General features: G+C 43.4%; 1 protein-coding gene across 1 annotated transcript in view; it reads right to left on the bottom strand.

Moving 5' to 3' along the window:
• The window catches only part of zfpm2a (zinc finger protein, FOG family member 2a), a 129,932-nt gene extending 112,897 nt beyond the window's left edge, over positions 1-17,035 (bottom strand). Inside the window, exon 1 of the mRNA XM_056285988.1 lies at positions 16,853-17,035. Within this exon, the coding sequence (XP_056141963.1) occupies positions 16,853-16,892 (40 nt within the window). The 5' untranslated portion in view covers positions 16,893-17,035. The remainder of the gene's footprint in view (positions 1-16,852) is intronic.
• Between the last annotated feature and the right edge of the window lie 305 nt (positions 17,036-17,340).

The raw sequence follows: 17,340 nt of genomic DNA, 5'->3' as shown, positions 1-17,340 counted from the left end.
TAGTACCTCGCCTTCCTCCCCTTTCTGTCCCCCTATCTGCCTCCCGGATCCTCTTGCCTCTGAAAGAGACTGCTCCTGTTGAAAATGTCTGTAGATGGACTGGACTCGTGCAGGCTTAGCATTTGGTCAGATCCCACCCCAGTAGGTCAGAGCTGACGGCGACTGCCACTGCCTGGTGGCTCCTACTTGTGCCTGGTGCTGCATATACCCTGCCTGTCCAAAGAAAACCCTGCAGCCCATGTGCCCAAAGCTGCCCAGCAGTTGCACCTTGTGATAACAACAGAAAGCAACCCTGTCTCAGGATCGACTCATCAGGAATTCACCAATGAACCAGACGCCCAACGTAAGCTATTCCTTTCAAATAAAGCAGCGCAGTGAATTGATAGCGACTGCATACTGGTCACACTTTCAAACCCAACAGAGAAACGCTGTGGAAGAGGATTGCTGAAAAGCAAATAGTTGTGATTTCTACCAAATTAAAAAAAAAAAAAAAACAGTCAGAGGGCAAACACTACCTAAGCAGTATAGAGGCTGTGCTACACAGACCATAAGAGAAAAGGTCTAAAGAACTCTTGGTGGTCTCTTTCATGTTTGTCTTTACAGGGAGCCCAGAGCATCCATTCCTCTCTTTTGCTCTGCAAAGGAAAGTAAACATGGCACCCTTTGCTGGTTCAAAAAATTGAACCGTTCTGAGCAAATCGGCCAGTCCTTTTCTTCCTTGTGTCTCAAATTTTGATTTGTTAGGCCTGCGGCACCTTTGGCAGGTTGTTTCAGGCACATTCTGTATTCTCTTAAAAACTCATAGTTCAAATACAAATTTGCATTCAATTCAGGAAACACATTTCATGAAAAATGTATGGCTATGCTTATGTGCCATTTCAGCAAACTCTATTTGAGGTTTGGGGTTGTTTTTTTTTTTGTGTGCACTACTCTTCAATGAGAATATACAACCATATCCAAGACTGTTGCTCAGGCAGGTAAGTAGAAACAGATGTAGGTGAGCACACACCCCTCACACACAAACAAACACATACAGACAAGACAAACCTGGGTTTGGGGGAAAGTTAACCAAGTAAAATAACCAAGTTCCGTTTTCTAATCCAGGATACCCTGGTGAGGTTCCCTTGCACTCCTGGAGGGCTATCAGTGCTTAAGGGTCATGGGTCTGGCCAGTCAAGATAAAAGAAATCCACGTGAAATGAACCATGTGAGAGCAGAGGCAGCTGCCACCAGCTGATGGAAGAAACCAGTGCCTTTCAGAGGTGAAACTGTAACAGTGCTAAATTGGTCTAAGTGACCTGGTTGGCTGTCTGATCCACGGTCACATTCTGCTTAGAGAAGTGGGTATAGTAGAGTCAGCCACTCAGCAATGACTTATGTTGACCCTGAAATCATGTTAGGCTAGGGGGAAGAGTCCAGTTTGTGGTTATCTAATTAATTCCTTGATTGATCGATTGAAAAGTTGATTGATTGATTAATTGAAAAATGTATTGATTCATTGATTGATTAATTGATTGATTCATTGATTGGTTGGTTGATTGACTGTATCATCTTTTCTATGACTAATTTATTCAGTCATTCATTTGCCCAGTCACTCACTTCCTCACTCACTAGCCCACACAGCACAAAGCCAGCAACTACCGTGGGTCAATACCAGTGGATTACACCTTGCTATGAGAGTGACATTGTAAATAATATTCAGACTTGGCTTACGACGGTCAGAGACTGACAACCACGCGGGGCGGTTTTCAATATACCAAGCGGTTTGATTGAACAGCGGACACAAATCATTCAAAACTTTCAGATCGAAAGTCATGTACATACTGTATCTTATCACTGAGCCGGTCAATATACATCACTTCCCCAAAGGATTACGCCTCTTATCTGAAATGATATTCAATAAAGAATGACCGCAGAAACAGAGTGGAGTGTTCTTGCTTGGATCTAGCTCATGCTGGTAAAAAAAAAAAAACGAAAAAAAAAAAAAACACTTTATTGGAATTAAGATCCAAGTCAAGATTACCTGAGGAAAGCAAAGTAAGGTTTCTGTTCCTGCTCCACGTCCTATATGTGCACTTTATTCTCTGTTGCTTGGGGACCAAGACCACAGTGTACAGTTCCCTACGAGCCAAGGGGGGTGTAATAGGGTGCCTTTATGAAATATACACTGATGAGCCAAAATAATATGACCACCTGCCTAATATGCTGTTGGTCCTCTGTGTGCAACCAAAACAGCACCGACCTGCTGAGGCATGGACTCTATAAGACCCCTGAAGGTGTCCTGTGGTATCTGGCACCAAAACATTAGCAGCAGATCCTTCAATCCTGGAAGATGCAAGGTGGAGCCGCCATGGATCGAACTTGTCAGTCCAACACATCCCACAGATGCTCAATCGGATGGAGATCTGGAGAATTTGGAGGCCAGGGCAACACCTTGAACACTTAATCACGTTCCTCAAACCACTCCCGACCAATGTGTGCAGTGTGGCAGGGCGTATTATCCTGCTGAAAGAGGCCACTGCCATCAGGGAATACCTTTGCCATGAAGAGGTTTACCTGGTCTGTAATGATGTTTAGGTAGGTGACACATGTCAAACTGATGTCAACATGGATGGCCGGACCCAGGGTGCACACGAACATGGCCATCCATGCAGCCACCTGGTCTAAAAGAAAATGGGACTCATCAGACCAGGTGCCTTCTTCCACTGCTCCAAGGTCCAGTTCCGACGCCTGCATGCCCATTATAGGTGCTTTCGATGGTGGACCGGGGTCATCATTGGCACTCTGACTGGTCTGCGGTTACGCAACCCCATATGCAGCAGGGTGCAATGCACTGTGTGTTGTGACACATTCCTCTCGTAACCATCATTAAAATGTTCTGTGACTTGTGTCACAGTAGACCTTCTGTCACTTCAGACCAGATGGGATAGCCTTCGTTGCCTCATGCATCGATGAGCCTTGGGCCCCCAACACCCTGTTGTCTGTTTGTGGTTTGTCCTTCCTCGGACCACTGGCGGTAGCTACTCACCACTGCTGACCGGGAGCACCCCACAAAGGCTTGCCATTTCAGAGATGCCCTGACCCAGTCGTCTGGCCATAACAATTCGGCCCTTTTCAAAATCGCTCAGGTCTTTACTCCTGCCCATTTCACCTGTCCCCAACACGATGACTACAAGAACTGATTGTTTGCTTACCATCTAATCTACTCAGACCTAGACATGTGTGCCCTTATTTGGAGATGATCAGTGTTATTCGGTTCATCTGTGAGTGGTCATAATGTTTTGGCTCATCAGTGCACAGAGATGCTCCAACAGATCACAGCTGGGCTTGGATGTTTTGAGGATTTTGAGCCTCCTTGCGTGTGTGTGTGTCTGTCTGTCTGTCTGTCTGTCTGTATTTGTTTGGATGTATTCACGTGTGTTTGAGAGAAAGACAGCAAAGGAGAGAGCGAGCGAGAGAGAGAGAGAGAGAGAGAGAGAGAGCGAGAGAGAGAGAGAGAGAGAGAGAGAGAGAGAGAGAGAGAGAGAGAGAGAGAGAGAGAGAGAGAGAGAATATGCTACGTCTCTATAAATTGTGCATGTCTGTTTTGCTGTGGGTACAAAAACACCTCAGAATCCAAAAGAAAAAAAAACCCGTCATTAATGTGGATGTGGCAGCGAACTCTACCCAAGTCTCTCTCTGCTGCTCCACAACAGTAATATCATCAAGGTGCTACAGAATGATACCACTCACTCATTTGCACTGCCTAATTAGCTAACTTCCCTCCCCACTGCTGTGCCATCCATCCAGCCCTTCCAGCAAAACACCCACCATTACCTTGGAGAAATTTAACTCAAATGGTGCTGATGTAATGGCTAACTGTTCTGGATATAGTTTGGCACAAGTCAGGGAGCTGGAACAGTGGCTAGGTAGAATATTCCTAGTCCGATGCTACCGTGTTTTTTTGTGAATGAGTAAGCCTTTCAAGTTTGCCCATAGGATGTGGTTTTATTTAATAGGGCTATCGGGAGTTTTCTATCAGGTACTGAAATAATTGTTGCTGATTTACTGCACAGTATCAACCTGTTTACCTGCGGATTTTTATTTATTTTTTTACCTCAATAGAACTGTTCTTTCTTTCCTTTGTGTTTTAGTCTTCGTTGACAGAAATTACCCCCATGCAACCCTCGCTTTGCACTTTAGCTTCTTTCGTTGGGAATGCGATAAAGCCACTACTGAGTGTGGTTAGAGCACTTGGGCTGAGGATCTGAAAAAGGAGTGTGGATCTGTCTCTGCTATCACACACACACACACACACACACACACACACACACACACACACACATACACACACAAAGTACATTCTAATTAGCTGATGTATGCAGGACCCCGTCCATATTGGAGGGGTATCAAAAAGCAATCAACGCCCCATCCCTGATGAGCTCAGAGAGACACAGAGATTCACATTGTCTATGGAAAGATGATGTGTGGCTGGACCCAGACACGGCTTTCCAAGCCACTATAATGCCATGCAATCACAAGACATTATGCACAGATCTGAACCCCAAAGCCACAGGATAGGAAAAAAAAATAAAAAAATAAAGGGAATACTGAGTTCATAATTCAAAAGCTTGATTATGACGGTCGCTCTTTTGAGACGCAGATATGGAGAGCTAGAAGTGGTAGAATTGGCCAGTAAGTGTCATAAAATATGGTTATAAATGCAGAGAGAAGAAGACAGAGGTATCAAATCTGTTTAAAAAGCAGTCATGGCACACAAGCAGAACAGCTCTGATACGAGGGAAATCAAATAACGTGGTGAAGATGATGACTTTTGGCCCATTGAAAATTGCAAATAGGAAAATAGGTCCGGTGAGTGCACAAAAAGAGAAAACGCAGAGGGTGGTCTTTTTTAGTTGAAAAAAAAATATGACACACATTTAAGAATTCACGATTATCATCACAGTTCAAATGGTGAAAAAAATAAAAATAAATAACAGCTCACATCCTAAACAACTGATCTAGCATTTTGTCACTCATTTATAATCTAATTTGACCCAAGGCCATACAGCCAATTTGCCTCTGAAAAGACCATAGGTGTTTCAGCTGCAGGCTCCAACAGGGAGACAGACAGAGAGAGAGAGCGAGATGGAGAGAGGCATGTGTGTCACACAAAGACCATCGGTTAGCAACGTACCGAAAGGGACTCTGTATCACCATCTTATCTTCAAAGGACTGGGCAGAGGCTCAGGGGAGCTGTGCCACCACCTCGTCTGCACACAGACACACACAGACTAGGGATTTGGACCTGCAAGCAGGAACCAGAGATCTCTCGGCCCGCACCCAGGCCTGGACCCTCCTCCAACTCGCCCGCGGAGAACAGGCAGGGTTCCTGCACACGCGGCACGACATCAGTGAGCTGATCCCCCCTCCATCGACTGCCTGCCCATTTGCTTTCTGGCCCCAGCTTGACGGAGGGGATGGGATCTGAACTCAACTTAGACACAGAGTTTCCACATTTCACAGATGGCTGGGAGAGGCTTTGCATGGAGGTGAGGAAACAGAGAGAGAGAGAGAGCGAGCGGGAGAGAGAAAGACTCATCGCCGGTGCCGAAGCAGGGCTGATTTCACACCGCAGTAGAGTGCGCTAAAGCAGGCCGGCGTTAATCCACTCACTGAGGGGAAGGCCTGGAGCTATTCTGCCATCTCCCCCCACAAAGCCATAAATGGTGCATTATACAACTGGGCTTCAGAGACACTGCTGATATGCTGATAGGTGGCGGACAAAGACCAAAGCAACCACAGGACCGCGGCCACATTCTGTGGGCCTTAGTGCGAGAGCAGAACAGCACACAAGTGTTCAGGCATGAGCTCCCACAATGCTGTACCTGCTGAGGTGTGAACTGTTAGAGCGCTATATCACTGCTTTTGATCATGGTTTGTTCGACCTCGGGGTTTGGGCTCGAGTCAGAGATGGACATGCATTAACACCCCCCCCTTCTTTTTTTTTTTGCTCTCTAAGAAAATAGCGTATTTTTTCCATTCCTGCAGTCTGAATTCATATGTTTAAAGTTACCAAAAGTGTTGTAGATGAGCCTCTGAACTTATGAAAGGCAATCATTTTGAATGAAAGGGGACAGGAAATATGTAAACGTGGGGGAATAAATTACCACAAAAGAAAATCACAGAGGCCAGCGACTTATGTAACAATAAAGCAGCCACCGGCCTAAGCCACAGAATGAGATGTTTTACATGAAACGAACAGCAGTCTAGATTAGAGAGCCATCCTGTTTAGACATGAAGCCAATTGGGTTGATATCACTTGTAGAGAAAATTTGAAAGATAAGTGGGAACTATGAGAATTGTTATAATCCAACTGTAACAAAAAGCTGAAGTATATTGGCTTTTCCCCAAGAAGCACTGCAGGATAAAGATCTTTGATGAAAGAGGTTCATTACTTCTGCACTGTATAATGTAACATGCTGTATTATGAGTCTATGCCAACCTACGCCGAGGAAGTCTCTTAATGAAGCCCCGGGCATTCAATGGACATCATTAGGTGAAAACATATAAGAGATAATTATGGTAATTACAAATCCCTTTTATTCGCCCTGAGTCTTTGACAAGAAGGTTGTCATATCAACCACTTTAAACAAACAAAGAGTTGTTGTCTCTTCCCCTAAATGATGTCCAGTTCCATTTGGACTGGAATTGTCTTTGGATTATCCCTTTTAATTGTTTGGTTAGCATCTGTGAATAGAGCGTACATTTCTTTCAACGGAAACTTGATTAAAACAAGTGATTCTCAATAGTGGAATTTGACTTACATTTGCATAACCACTTCATTAGAAGTGAGACCTTGATCTTGCTTGAAAGCACTCCCTAGACAAAGCTAATGGACTTGTCTATTATGTCTATTAGAGATGGACCCCTCCGTCTGACGAACCCAGGCCTTCAGTGTGTCTGGCAACAGATCTCAGAGAGACGTCACTATGGTTACTCATCTTGATGAATTTCATAAGGAGATTCATACCGGCGGCAGAAGTAACAGAATGACAACACTGGTAATATCAGGCTTGGTTTACATGATATAAAGGACGGACTTATCCTCTCCTCCAGGAGCTTGTGTTTGGTAAAAGGCTAGCCCAGTGTTGCTGTCAACATCACATCAAGCGACAGAGCAACCAGCGAACTCCTTTTTAACTTATTACAAGTAATGCACAACCCATCCAAAAAAAAGAAGACAAACTTCACATTGCATGTCTTTTTAAAGGGTTTCTGGAGAGACTTTGAATGAGACACTTTATTAAAAGATTTGCGTGTTTACGTACACCACGCATCTTAATCATCGTTTGTCACAGTTCCATGGTCATCATTTTCCAAAAACCACGACACAGTCACTGCACCCTTTTGAACGAGCACCACTGGCTTCTTTGCGGCATGATGCGGCGCTGTCTTATCTGATCCCGTTATCAATAACAGATTAACTTCGAGTCAGAGTTGTCATGAAACTTATTCAAGGCTCCCAAAGGAAAATCCACTTCAAACACGCGGAGACGTCTTTCAGTCCACAGCAGCTGATGATGTCAACAGGTCCATGCTGGTACCAGATTCCTCGGCCACGTTCAATCATTCCCAGTGAGATTACTGCAATAGGATATTATTGTACAAACTATGACCATATGTCCTGTTGCCACAAAGCTTAGCAACATATTACAGTTTGTCAAAGCGAGCTATTGCAGAAGAGAGATAGATACAGCGAGGAGAGAAGCCATTGACCTTTGTGTCCTTCATATTTGCCTAGTTTCCCCTCAACCCCAATCGTAAGAGTGAAATCATCTGATCCTAAACTAACTGTCAACTGGCTTGTGATGGTGGCAAAACCAGCAGACATCAATCAATCAGATTTTCTCCTCTTCCATCAGAGAGTGTTTTTTTTTCTCCCCCGTTTTGCTCCAGCTTATCATCTGACCCAGTTGTTATCCTGTTTCTGAAGCTTAAAAAACTTGATTACGGTCAAATGGATGTCTCACACAACCACAAGCACATCCTCCACAAAGACGGCTGTTAAACAGCAGGGGGGAAAATTTTTCAGCACTTTTTTATTGTTATTTATTTTTTACCAAATAAATTAAAATACAAATGGCCAACTCTCAGGGAGGACATAACCAGGCTTGACCTTCTTGCTTGACTAAGATGAGAATGATAATGTCTGTTGTCTTTAGTTTTTAGGAATGCCTAATTGGGTGAACCTAAGATAAAAACCAAATTTATGTATGATTTGGTATAAAAAAAAAAGGTACTTATTTTGGCCAATGTGCTTGCTCACTTTGCAGATATTCATAGCTACAACCCAATTTTTACCCAAGTTCCCCTCAGGGATGAATAAAGTATTCTGATTCTGATACTAGATAAAGATATTCAAAAATACAGAGTACGAAATTAGCCTGACGCTAAGACAATACTTGCCACATTTCTCCTCCACTGTTTTCTCTGTGATGCTTTATAAAGTGGTCCTCATAAAGACAGAAAAAGATGCACTTGACAGCCTGTCACTCATTCCAACTCCGTCACATATCAAGACACACACTTCCTCTCATACGATTTGCATAATCTAAATGGAACATAGCTGATCAACATCAACCAGGGTCAATTAGGACACCAGCCCATAATGGCTAGTTATGTTGCAGTGATCACTGCTAATCATATGCGTGCAGATATGGCCTCTGATCACATGATGTGTAAGCTGCGCTGTCAACAGCTTTACCAGCTTTGCCATAGTGCAAATCAAAACACAGCCTCTTTAATGCACCGGTATTAACATGTTTTGAAGTTTGTTTTATATTTTCAGCATATTTGACATAAATTGTTTATCTGTTTACTAAGCTTTGTCATTAGCGATTTTCCGCTGAACCCTTGTGATGGTATGCGTTTTGTGCCGTTCGTCTAGGGGAAAACGCTGATGTACAAATTGGACTGAAAGGCTTGTTACTTAATCCTCTGTTGCCACCTATCCCTTAAGTATGGAGTCTGGTACATTTTAGCCTGATGCAAAGTTGCGCCTCGTGCTGCCCCCCACAAACACATCCTCGGTAATTCCTGCCAAGCCAGGGCTTTAAACTGAACAGCTATTAAGGGTGTCACTTTCTGGTGTGCCAACTCAATCTTGGTCGAGAAATTGTGCTCACAAAATTATAGCTATTCAAAAAACTAATTTACCATTCAAACAAAAGAAAAGGTTTTTTGTTGTTTTTGTTTTCTGCTTATGTGGGTGAAATTAACATCTTGGCGTAATACATTTATTATATAATGTTTGATGTTAATTCTAACAATGATGTAATTGTGATTGTACGAGAATGAGTCTTTTCCCTTCCTCTCATCTGTCTCTAAGGCCAAGATTCAGTCAATTACCTCACTTGTTCTTGACAAGTTCTTTTTCCATAAAAATGTGTTGACAAACTGTAGCTAATCAAAATGAAATAAACACAAACTCATTTTAACTGACAAAGAGAAGTTATTCATAATTCTGCAGTGGAAGATTGACAGAGTTCCGCCCATGAAGGCTCTAATTCTTCTTCCTCCTCCTCCTCCTCCTCTTCTGGGTTGGGGAGTTATGAAAGCACCACCCCAATGGGACGCACCTAAATCCATATCCGCGATACATCGAAACCTCAAGATGACACAAAAAAATAACCTCGGCAGCAGTCTCAAAAATTCCCTTAATTGAGCGATATCTTCATTCCACATCATTTTGCTTTGCAAGGTGAAAAGGGACCATGCAAGTTAAATGAAGGAAGAATTCATGATGTGCAGCAGCCTCTCTTACTCACCCTGGCTATTTCCCCTCTTGGCAGGGGCCAAATAGAGAATGTTAAATGAGGCAATTGTGTCCCGGAGGCAAAAAAAAAACAAAAAAAAACACACACACACACAGGCAGCCCGGTTGCACTGTGCTCCAGCCCTGAGCAGCATTCTCCAACGTGAAGAGGTAGACCTATACACCCAGGCCAGTTGCTGCCCATTGAGTGGAGACCAGACCTACCGGTGAATGAGAGGATACTTCATTCCCTCCTGTATACAGGCCACTCATTATTCATAATCAGGCTGGCATATCAATTTTGAACATGTGTGTTGCACAGCTTGCAATAATCATGTTCTTCCCTGTACAGTAAACAGAAATTGTATTTTGTTTTAAGGTTTTTCATGATCACCACCCTATCGTGTTACATAGCCAGCAGACTGTCAAGCAAACCAGACTGTCAAGCTGACTCCGCCCACATTTGGAAATTTTGCATCAAAACCTCGACATTGTCGTGAATGAAACCACAGCCTCGCATAGCCATTGCATTATGAGCCCCGTAGACGGTGAACGTCCGGATATAGGCTGAGGCCTGTGGAAATTTCAGGATGTCGAGTGTGATCTGTTAACATTCTGTGGCGGTGGCTGCAGGAAACCGATCTCCCCTGCAGTCCCACACTGTCAGCTATACAGACATACTCCACGGTGACACCTCTGATAATCAAAGCTTTGTCTGGGTCTTAAAAGGACGTACTTGAACAACAGCTAGACCAGAGGCCCTCTTTTCTGTAATGGCCTTTGGACATCAATATTTAAATCTTACATCTCTGTTGTGGCCAGAATGCTGCCTCTCCCTCTCTCTCTCTCTCCCTCTCTCTCCTGAAACAACAAAGGTGGGGGTGAAAAAATAAGGCTTAAATCGATGATCTTTGAGTCTAAACTAGATTCCTGAGCAGTTTGCCACTCTCAGCAGCAAGATAAGATAAACTCTCTTTGACCTAAGAGATGAAGTTGCCATGACGATCAGGGAGTCCACTTTCTCTATTGATATTTTGCTGATGTAACAACAAATGGAACTAGATCCTGCTCTTGATAATGGCGATTAATTAATACCAATATTGATCCCTACAAGCAAGAGACAAGGCTATTAACTTAAAGCAGCCAGAAAGTCAATTGTTACCCGGGGCTCAATGGGCATCGTTGATATAAAATTTGAATAAACAGCTAGCGAGCACATAGCTAGCGCCTATAACGCAACATAAACAAAATCAAATCAGAATTCAGCCAGACCTTGAATAGACCCTTGTTGATTTTGGAAAATGTGTCACGGATGCATTCGGGATGCATTGGGAAAATTCTGTAGCAAACTGGCACGTTGCTGAGATCTGGGGCAATGACAACGTTTGAACACAGGCACAATGGCTATTATTTGGAACGGCTGTTGCTGGCATAAGGACAGAGGAATTCAGGAAAGAGGAAGATAAAGAGGAAACTGCACGAGGAAGTGACCTCCACCTTTGGAAACCAGCAACCCTGCCCACATTTCACACTGTTGTCCAGGCACCACAGGGTAAAGGGGGGGGGGGGGCGAGGGCAGGATTACGTACCGCCAGTTCAGCGATTGCCAACCCGGGCTCATTCAACACATCAGACAAGGGTGTTTTCAACAAAGGAAATAGCAGCAGACATCTGAAACGCATTCCTCTCCTTATATCTGTTTTGCATGTTAGGATAGTGTTAAGACCAACGCCGGCACACTACACATATTTGCTGCACTGTAAGTACACAAAAATCCTCCATACGTTTCCCATTTCACTCGCAACACAGTTGGAGAACATTAGTGGGGGTTGACATTCATCTACACGGGGGCTGCATTGTTGCTTTGTGTCAGAAGTGAGGAGACAATTGGGGCTCCTTCAGCTTAGACAAGACAACAACACAAGCTGTTATTGGCAGGGAACAGATGTTTGAGGGAAACTTGGCATTCAACAACCATTCTTCCTCTGACAGATATCTATGAAGTAAACATAACAGACACGGCGTGACTGTCATCCTATGAAAGAGAAACTCCCAAATATACAGGGAGGCCGTCACACAAACATTTTTGATTTTACAAGCCTTAAAACATTCGACTGGCTTGAGTCGGTTTACAAGTTGATTCAGCTGTGGAAACGGTTGCCCTATCCAAGGAGGCGAAGAGCTAGAAGTCAGCCAAAGCTACCAGCTCCTCTTGTCCTTCGAACGAAAAAAAAAAAAGAAAGAAGATCTACACAGGCTCATATTCCTTCAAAATGTATGACCCCCGTGCACACTGCACACACTGTACATGAACTGACGCACACTTGCTGACGCGCTCGCAACCCACCCGAGCAAACACCACCACACGGGTAAACACACACATACCCACAGACACAAAAATCATACACACGCAGGATGTTGGCAGTCAATACATTAAACACTCCCCTTATCCCTTACCACTGTAATCTGCCTCTGATAAATGCTCCTCAAAGATAGAAATGTCACCTGATATGATAAACAGTATGCTGATGTTACATAAAGTGGCTTCATGCTAAGGAGTTTGGGAGATTAACTGGAGAGTGTAGATGGGAGGATTTTTTTTTTTTGTTACAACACATAAAAAGGCTTTCAGCCCTACATGAGAACCTTGTTTAGTTTGACTTGAGACTGACCAGTTCAACAAGCAGGCACCATATTACACTAGGGCAAAGCCTCTACGTGCACTATTTGGGGCAGCCAGTATCTTAAAGAGCTGTGTGGAACTAGTATTTCTTACATGATAACCAAATAATCCCCAGAAGTTTTCATATAATCTATTTATCTTGCAAAATATTCCTACAGGCACGTTCCGATCAACACAACAAACGCGTCAGTGATGCAAATGTATCTGCAGAAAGACCACTGAGCACAATAGTGGTCTTTAGGAAAGGGGAACAGCAACATTTATCACGGCAACACTGACCCCTTCACCAACATCTTACATGAGGCACAATGAGTTAAAAAAAAAAGAAGAAGAGAGATTTACTGTCTAATGTGTTGGGGCTAGCTTCACCCATGTATGAGCTCTATCATCTCCATCACATGAGCAGATGACACAGTCTGACAACATGTGATCGAACCTGTGCATTTGTTTCTGGGTTGCAATACAGACGTACTGTAACATATCGGTGTAATCGCTCCACTCGTTCTTCATTCAAGTGAGTTATCAGAGGCACAGTCTGGCTGGACAGTGTCAGGCCAAAGGAAACAACATGAATTCTCAGACAGTCCATATGGTGACGACAACAGTTAAGGGAAGGGCACTAAGTCAGTTTAATAAGCACATTTGACATTGGATGTCTGCGCGTGGCCTCTGAGGGGCTGCTCCAATATCTTACCATAAAGACTGGTGGAGGCATGCTCTCTACATCATCCAGATTCCCCTTTACGCTACGAAACTTTGGGGGGCAATTTTACAGAAAAATTACTCCGAGAGGCATGGTTTCAATTCAGTCTGCTCATATCTTTCCTTCCTATTAAGCATCAAAATGTTCTCCTCTCGGTACGAGTAGAGGTATGGACACCACCAGCAGCCAGGGAGAGGTAAGGGGGAAGGTGGAGGGGAAGGTGTGTGTGTGAGTGTGTGTGTGTGGGTGTGGGTGGGTGGGTGAGGGGGGTATAGGAGAGGATGGAGGAGGCTTGGTGGAATTCACACATCATATTACAGCAGCTAATCGCAATCCGCAGAGCATCAGCGATATTTTCATCATTCCTGTCAAATACTACTGACCTGCCTTGGAATGGCTAACCATCTGGGCAATTTATTGGCATATTGGCACAAGGTGATAAGGGTAAAAACAACAGCAGCTAGCAGCTGGCCCCGGGAGATGAGCTGATAACATTGATATGTGCTCCCACACAAAACACCTCCACCGCTATCTCCTCTTTCTATCAAACTCTTATTACAATAAAAGTGTATGGGCTTCTTTTTTTTTCTTCTTTTTTTTGCTTTCTTGGAAAAGCAAAGAGGGGAGGGGATACAAAAGAGGGCTTGAAATATATAGGGAAAAAAATCAGATGTAACGTTTCACGGAAAAAAACAAGGGGGGGAAATACATAATTTATCACTGTATTATCAGGATATCCAGGCAGCCTAATCAAGGAGCACTGAGTGACTATTTTTTGCCTTATCATCCAAAGTGGGGGAAACGGAGAAGGAATTATCAGCCAGCTGCAGATTGCTGGGCTGGAATTTTAATGGTAATAATCGGGTTTCTGATGGTATATCTTCTCCGCTTATCTTTCCCATTATCTGGCCTTATCTCCCCAGTCATCGGAGCAAATTAATGGTGCTCTTTCAGCATCGCCTTTTTATCACTGCTCGGAGAGCACCCAAGGGGAAAGAATAAGCAAAATATTAAAATACTGCATAAATCACAATTTTAGATAACAGGCCAATGTATGCAGGAGGGGGAAAAACTGCGCCCAACAACCTTTTTGTCCTTTAGAATGACTGTCTGGGCTGACTTTCTGTGCATTGCCTCCTCGGCCCTTCTCCCAGAGTTCTCGGGGTAGGAGAGATGATCTAGGCTCCACATGACCTTTCTGTTTCTAACTAAGGCCCACTCCTTATTAATACGATCTCACACATGACATACTCACTCGCACAACGCCAGGTCACAGTGACAATGCCCGAATAAAACAGCCTTACTTCTTCTGCCTGACAACAAAAAGAAAAACTGTTTGCTACTATGGGAGCGGTGCATGGCAGGGTGAGCCTTTCACGTCATGCATCGTTGTACATATGTAGACTTTGTCCATGAGAGCCGATTGTGCTATTACTGATGCCAGGACACACAAAGGAAATACCCAATACAGTCACAACAGATATTTAATGAAAAAAAATTTTTTCCCAATAAATATTTTTGCTCCATTTATATAATACTAAGTTACCCTAAATAATAATAAAAACATTATTGATACTAAAACAACTATTCTGCAGTTACAAATGAAATGCATAAAAACATCACACTAACTTAGACATCAGACTTTACTCTTGTGCTAAAATGGGTTAGGAGAAATGGGCCATCGGGTTGTGAAATCAGCTTGCAGATACAGTATGGTCGTATCGTCTACATAATAATAAAAAAAATCCAATTTGCAACAGCCACCGAGAAAAAATAAACCCAGCTTAGCTTCAATAACAAACCTGCTGTAAAAAAGGCTAAAAAAATCTTTATGAGCAAAAATTCATTCACAGTCCTGCAAAAATAATCACATGCAAAACAGCAACAACGACCATACGAATGTTCTTCCATGTTCCCCACAGTATACCACTATCTTTTCCCATGCTGTCTCACATTTTCTCTAATATATGCAGTGCTCTTGTGTACCAACATGCAAATGTACACAAGAAGTCATGCATGTTAGCACACACATCGGCACACAGACACACACACACACACACATTCACACACGTGCACAGTTGTAACCACATGTGCGTGCACACCTACACAAACAGCATTACTATAGTTTTGAAATGGCTGTACTAACTTCAAGAATATTACAGTTTATAGCTCCTTCTCATCATAACAACATAAACCGTCTCAAAGGCACTAATATAATTCCCCCAAACAACCCAAGTCTCCAAGCATAGTCCCGTACAAGCCACTTTAAAAGCCTCTGTACTTTGGTTGAAATGTGGGCAGTACACATTGGCAGACTAAATCATCACATCATACACACATACACACATTCAAATGTCTCAAACAAATGTACTGAATATGTGAAAGTGTGTTATTGTCTATCTGTGCATGTGTATGTGCTCATGTGTGTGTGTGCATGTATGTGTGAGTGCATGTATGTGTGGGTGTGTGTGTGTGTGTGTGTTAAAAAACAAGTCCCCTCATAAACAATTTTTTTTAGGTATCCTTCAGGCATTTAAAAAGTAACGATATTGCAAAAAACAAAGGCAGGAATTGTGGCTTTTTGTTTTAATTGTTATTTCAACATCCAGACTGCCAATATGTCATAACATCAAATTAAAGAAGGCCATGATTGTCTTAATTTTAATTTTGACTCCATTAAAAAGTACTGCCAGCTCATTAGATTTAAGAGTGAGGTCAGTCAGTTCATGAATGTTATTTAAATTGAAAAGAGCTAATTTATTCCCCAAAAAAATGAAAACACACTGTTGCAGGGCAAATCCCACATTTTCCACAGTAATATTACAGTGTACTCCAATCAAACTAAGAGAAAACGTGTGATGTGTCATTTTACTGCGGTTTTCATATCAGTACCACACAAGTTTGAAAGTGTGTGTGTGTGTGTGTGTGAGAGAGAGAGAGAGAGAGAGAGAGAGAGAGAGAGAGAGAGAGAGAGAGAGAGAGAGAGAGCGAGAGCATCTATTTGTGCACACACCTACGAGGTGTATATGTACCATGAGAGATTTTTTAAAATAAAGACGGTACAGAAACAGTGAGAGTTGTACCGTGTGTGTTAATGGGGTGTACGGATGTGCGTCTTGTTTAGGCTACAATTTCTCTCTCATTTAAACTCAATAAACCAATTTCCTCGTTTAAATACCGGCACGCTCTCGAATTATAAACCCCGTTTTTAATTCGTCATTGGCCCGTGTTTATTTCTAAGCGTAAAGTAGTAGTTACGGCAAACAGCGTCTTCGCTAAGGAGACTGGACATCTATTGGACGTGATGCGTCGACACGTGAAGTCAGTGTCACGGTCGCGAGCCCGACAAGCTTTGGAGCCACCTCCAGCAAAACCTTATTTGACTTTCTTTTGCCCATGATGAGTTCGGACGAGCCGGGCCAAACTTTTCCCGGTTCGCCTTGACCCGGACGGCCGGGCTGCTGTTTCGCCGCGCCTCTTTCATTAACACACACGAGCGCTGACAATTACTAATAAAAAAAATTTTAAACTACACGCACGCGTGCCGAGCCGCACTTCATCGGCAAGTCATTACGGTCAGAATAGAGGTGATGTTGAGGAATTAAGTTAGCGAATCAGCAGCATCGCCAGATAGCAGAAAGAGGCAAAAAGAAAACAACAACAAACTTACGTTTAATCTGCCGCGGGTTGCTCTGCTTCCTTCGGGACATGCCTGTTTAGTGGAGCCGCTCAGTGAATCCAGGTGTAGTAGTTAGCTACTGACGGATCGATAGGCTTTTGGTTCATCCAAGCGCCGGTAGGGTTTGGAGATGAAATTGAGAAAAGAAAGAAAGGGGCACGATTTCTGGACACTCTTTTCTTTTTCTTTTCTTTTTTTCTCCCTCTCTCTCTCTCTCTCTCTCTCTCTCTCTCTCTCTCTCTTTTCCACGCACAGTCTATCGCTCCGTCCCTTTTCCTTTATCTCTGTCGTCTCTGGCTGGCTCTCTCACGCGTCGTCTCCCTCCCGCCCTCCCTCTTTTCTCGCTGCTGTTCTCCGTGATGAGGCTGCACGCACTGACTGAGGAGGTGAAAGCGTTTCGCGCTTTTGTTTGAAGATAAGGTTTGTGCCTCCCCGGGAACCGTAGCCCAACTGCTCATGAACTTGTTTTGATATACTTA

The sequence above is a fragment of the Lampris incognitus genome, chromosome 9 (assembly GCF_029633865.1).
Source record: "Lampris incognitus isolate fLamInc1 chromosome 9, fLamInc1.hap2, whole genome shotgun sequence".
Taxonomy (NCBI): Eukaryota; Metazoa; Chordata; class Actinopteri; order Lampriformes; family Lampridae; genus Lampris; species Lampris incognitus.
Note: the sequence above shows the minus strand (reverse complement) of the source record. Positions and strands in the feature narration are given on the sequence as shown.